The sequence below is a fragment of the Galeopterus variegatus genome, unplaced genomic scaffold, assembly GCF_000696425.1.
Source record: "Galeopterus variegatus unplaced genomic scaffold, G_variegatus-3.0.2 Scaffold7981, whole genome shotgun sequence".
Taxonomy (NCBI): Eukaryota; Metazoa; Chordata; class Mammalia; order Dermoptera; family Cynocephalidae; genus Galeopterus; species Galeopterus variegatus.
The window spans coordinates 69,269-73,741 of record NW_007734092.1 but is presented as its reverse complement, the minus strand read 5'-3'; the positions used below and the strand labels follow the sequence as shown (position 1 = coordinate 73,741).

The following is a 4,473-nucleotide window of genomic DNA, read 5'->3' as shown; positions in this document are numbered from 1 at the left end:
GGGGGTCTCGGGGTGCCAGGGTAGAGGGGCCGGGGCTGCTGGGGTCTGGGAGCTCTTAGTCTGAGAGCGTCTGCCTGGGATCTGGGGGTCTCAGGGCCTGAGGGAGAAGTGGGGGATGGTCTGCGGGGCGGGGGCCTGAGCAGACAGGATTCGAGTTTGAGGGAGGATACGGGTCTGAGGGGAGCCCAGGAACGTGGGATTTGAGGAGAGGGGTCAAATGTGATGGGAGGGGCACCCCAAGCTGAAGGACCTCATTTGGGGGCCTGGAGAAACCAAGATCTGAGGGGCTGTGGGGCTAGGGATGAGATGCAGTAATGGAGAAGGGCTGAGGGTCAAGGCCAAGGATGGCCAGGGAAGAGGAGCATGCAGGAGGGTGCGGGAGGCCAGGGGTGGAAATGGGGCTGTGGGCTCTGTTCACAAGGTCACTGGGGCTGGGGGAACTGGGTCTGAGAATGAGGTTGGAATGAGGCTTGTCAGGGGACCCTGGGGACTGTCCCCCTGCGAGGAGGAGGCCAGGAGGAAGCTGAAGAAGCTTGTTGGGGAGGGGGCTTGGAGGCAGGATGGTCCTTTCCAATGCTTGAAATGGAGCCCGTGCCCAGGGGTGAGAGAGCATCTGAGGGAAGGGGGCTAGGCCAAGGGGACTTGAGGTTCTCCTTTTGAGAAAGCTGGGGTCCAGGTCTGAAGGGCCTCTTCAGCCTGGAAATCCTAGGTGTGCAGATGGGTGGAGTTCCAGGCCTAGTCAGGGATAGGCCAGTGTGGAGCAGGAACCCGGAGGCTACTGTTATCCCTGGGTCTTAGGGCTAAAGTCGCCCCAGGGCTGAGGGACTGAAAGAATTTGGGGTGCGGTGGTGGAAGGCCCAGGCAGCAGGCAGAAAGGGGAGGCAGTGCAGGGGTGAGGCTGAAGGGTGGGTTGGAACTGAAGCAGCACGGGAGGTGTCTGGGGTGCGTAGGACTCAGAGGACCAGGGGCGGGTCCTCGGTGAGGCAAGAGGAGAAGCAGGGCCTGGAAGGAAGGTGTGCTGCGCTGGTCCTCAGGTTGGCCGAGTTTGGGATGCTTCTGCAGGAGGGAGGGATGCTGGCCTGGATGCCTGCGGCCGAGCCCAGGGCCGAGGACTTTGAAAAAGTAGCTCAGAGAATTGAGTGAGAAGGAAGCTGGGCGAGTGGGGCAGGGAAGATTCCAGCAGCCACCCAGAAGCTGGAGAAGTGGATGGGGAATGGATAACTGGGACCAGAGGACCCACTCTAACCTGATTTGCTTGTGCTTATTTTCTTGGAGGAGGCCAGAGTGATGAAACTTTACAGGCACTTCCCTCCTTTTCCCAGTTCTCTTCTTTCCAGAGCAGTAGCTTTTCCCTTCCCCTGCCCCCCTTCTGCTGGCTCTCTGAGCCCCCAGAACATTTGCAAGCACCTGATTGGAAGTGAAGGGGCTGATAGCCTCCCGTGGGGAGGTGACTGACAGCTGCCGTAGCCCATGAGCCTGCAGGGAGAGGGTGGGACTTCCTGGATGCTCAGGGCCAGTCTTCTGGAGCCCACCCCCCACCCTCTGCATCCTTGGAGCTGCCAGCTGCACCTCTAGGAGACCTCCTGCTGATTGTTTCTTGGCGGGAGGGGTCCCATTGAAGGGTCCTGAGAGTTCATAGAAGCTGAGCTTGGCCCCAAGTCATATTGGCATTGCTCAGGTGAAGCACCTGCCTTGGGGCCAGGTCTCTTCCTGGGGGGAAAGAGATCACCCTGGGTTGGGGGACAGGTTTGCAATAGGCCATGCCCAGAAGAGTGCAGATTCCCGTTTGGAAGAAGGTGCATCTTCCTGGGTTGAAGGATCTCCTCCTCCCCAGCATGCTTTTCTCTGAGTAACTTGGCTGTTTTGTTGGTGATTCCCTGGGTCAGTGGGTTAAGCTCCCCCTTTGCCCCAAGCCACTCCCTGACTGGCCGCTCACTGCAGATTGATGACATCGCTGACGGTGCCGTGAAGCCCCCACCCAACAAGTACCCCATCTTCTTCTTTGGTACACACGAAACGTAAGTGTCCCCAGCTGGGGCTTGGTTTTTTCAGCTAGTGCCTTCTGGGGTAGCCTGGCTCACCAGGGACCCACCTGTGGTTCCTTTCTCCAGAGCCTTCCTGGGACCGAAGGACCTGTTCCCCTACGACAAATGTAAAGATAAGTACGGGAAACCTAACAAGAGGAAAGGCTTCAATGAAGGACTGTGGGAGATCCAGAACAACCCCCACGCCAGCTACAGCGCTCCTCCGGTGAGTACCTTAGGGATGGAGAGCGTCCAGCTGGAGTGTCTGCAGAGCCTGAGCCGGGCAGGGCACTTCTCCACAGTGGGGCTAGAGGTGGCCTTTTCCTTGTCTTGTAGAAAGAAGCCTTTAGGACAATGTCTGTCCCCCTGGGCACTATGGGTATTTGGGGTTGGATCACTACGTGAGAGGCCATCCTGGGCGCTGCAGGTGCTGAGCAACATCCCTGGCCTCCACGCACTCCATGCCAGAAGCACTCCCAATTACGACAACCACAAATGTCCCCAGACGTAGCCAGGTAGGGGGGCAAAGGAGTGCAGAATCACTACTGGCGAGAACCACTGCTGGGATTAGCCTGCATTTGTAACAGAGTGTTATTATAGCTCTTATGAAACCTTCTATTTTCTAAGGAAGAGAAAGTTTTTCTTTTCAATAACACCCCACTCTCTTCCCATTACTGCCACGTTTGAGACTCAGGACAGGGCAGTAGTTCGTAGATGTGAGAGTTCTCAGTCAGGTAGAAAAAAATGCCAAAAATCAGAGACGATATCTTGGTTGCAAATCAGTGTCTGGAAATATTCAGGGACAGGAAGGAATTTAGAAAGTGGAAGTCAAATTGCTAGAAGGCTGTGGAAGGATGGAAGAGGGGGTCTTGCTCTCGGTATTTTGGGGTGAGATGGGGATGGGGGAGGCTGGGCAGGAGTTTCTTCACTCTGCTTTTGATGTTTATAGGGGAGAGTGGGGGGCAGGGGTAGCCTGGGCATAAAGCTGGTGGGGGGGGTCAAGGGAACTAATTGCAGCTGGGGAAAGCTCGGCTGTTAGGGAAGAAAAGAACATCTGGGGTGATCCAAGGGGAGGAAAGCAGGAGCCGGCAAGGGTTGGGTCCCACTTCTGGTTTTTGCGAGTGGAAGACAGAGTCATTTTGGAGTGCCTGGTTCTGTTTGAGAACTTGGGGTCTTGAGATGGTCTGGGTGCACCTCTCCTTCATCTCAGCTGGACTGGCTGGCGCTGGTGAGCACCTGCCCATGGGTCTGTAGACATTTCTGTGTGACACTTGCCTTGTGCCACGCTGGGAACCAGGAGCACGAGGTGAATCAGGGACAGTCCTTGCCTTTCGGGAGTTCGTGGTCTAGAATTCAGGATTCACTCAACAGATGCCTCTTGAGTACTGAGGATTTGGCAGCCCCTTCTCAAGGGGCTGGGCCCACAGATATTGCATGTTAGTGGTATTTTACTTTCATGGTCCATGATGTGTCTGGGAGATGGAGGATCCCCCTGGTTTGGTACCCACCGTCTTTCCCTAGGCTTTGCTTGTCTCCAGTAGGGATGGGTAGAGAGGAAGGTGTTTAAGGCAGTTGAGTTTCATGAGAGCCTTTTCTGGCCCTGGCTCAGGTTCTCTTTGATTACATCCTGACCTTATTACCACCTGGTGAATCATTGCACCATTTAATATTTATTGGACACCCACAGCTTGCTAAGTACTGCATATCTGCCTGCCCTCGAGGAAAGGAAACTCAAAAATAATGCACTCTTGTAATTAAACAAGTCCTGTACAGATCCCCCAAATTGGTAAGTAGCTGCAGTAGTGAAGCTTATTGCTGCTCTCGAGTTCTCTGTCCCACCTGTGTTTCCCAGGGGAACATGTGTTGAAAATGCAGATTTCTGGGCCATACCTCCGGAGATGTAGATTTAGTAATGTGGACTGAGGCCTGAGAACCTTGAGTTTTTCTTCCCAAGCAGTCTCCTGGATGCTTCTGATGTAGCCAGTACATAAGCAAGCTTTTCGAAACACAGCTTTATGGGAAACTGAGCAGTCTCTTTTTCCATCCTTAAAGTTTTTTATTTTTACGTTTCTAGTAGGAATATAGACTTATAAAATTCAAATGGTACAAAAGGGCATGCAGTGAAAAGTCAGTTTTGCCTCCCAATCCTGGTCCCTCTGTTTTGTTTTTCTCTCAAGATAGCAACAGCTACCAGTTCCGTATATACTTCTCCAAGATTTTTTTTTTTTCCACAGCTGGCTGGTACGGGGATTTGAACCCTTGACCTTGGCATTATAACACCATGCTCTACCACTGAACTAACTGGCCAGCCCCTAGAAGTCTTTATTCATATAAAATCATGTACAACTTTCTTTTTTTAGCATATCATTCTGATCTTTGCTTTATTTACCCAACTATATATATATATATATATATATATATATATATATATATATATATATATTTTTTT

At 52.7% G+C, this 4,473-nt stretch overlaps 1 protein-coding gene across 1 annotated transcript in view; it reads left to right on the top strand.

Moving 5' to 3' along the window:
• Window positions 1-1,050: 1,050 nt before the first annotated feature.
• LOC103608069 (hepatoma-derived growth factor-related protein 2) overlaps window positions 1,051-4,473 on the top strand; it is a 21,154-nt gene continuing 17,731 nt past the window's right edge. The window contains exons 1-3 of the mRNA XM_008592517.1: window positions 1,051-1,139; window positions 1,818-2,018; window positions 2,112-2,250. Coding sequence (XP_008590739.1) covers window positions 1,051-1,139; window positions 1,818-2,018; window positions 2,112-2,250 — 429 coding nt within the window. The remainder of the gene's footprint in view (window positions 1,140-1,817; window positions 2,019-2,111; window positions 2,251-4,473) is intronic.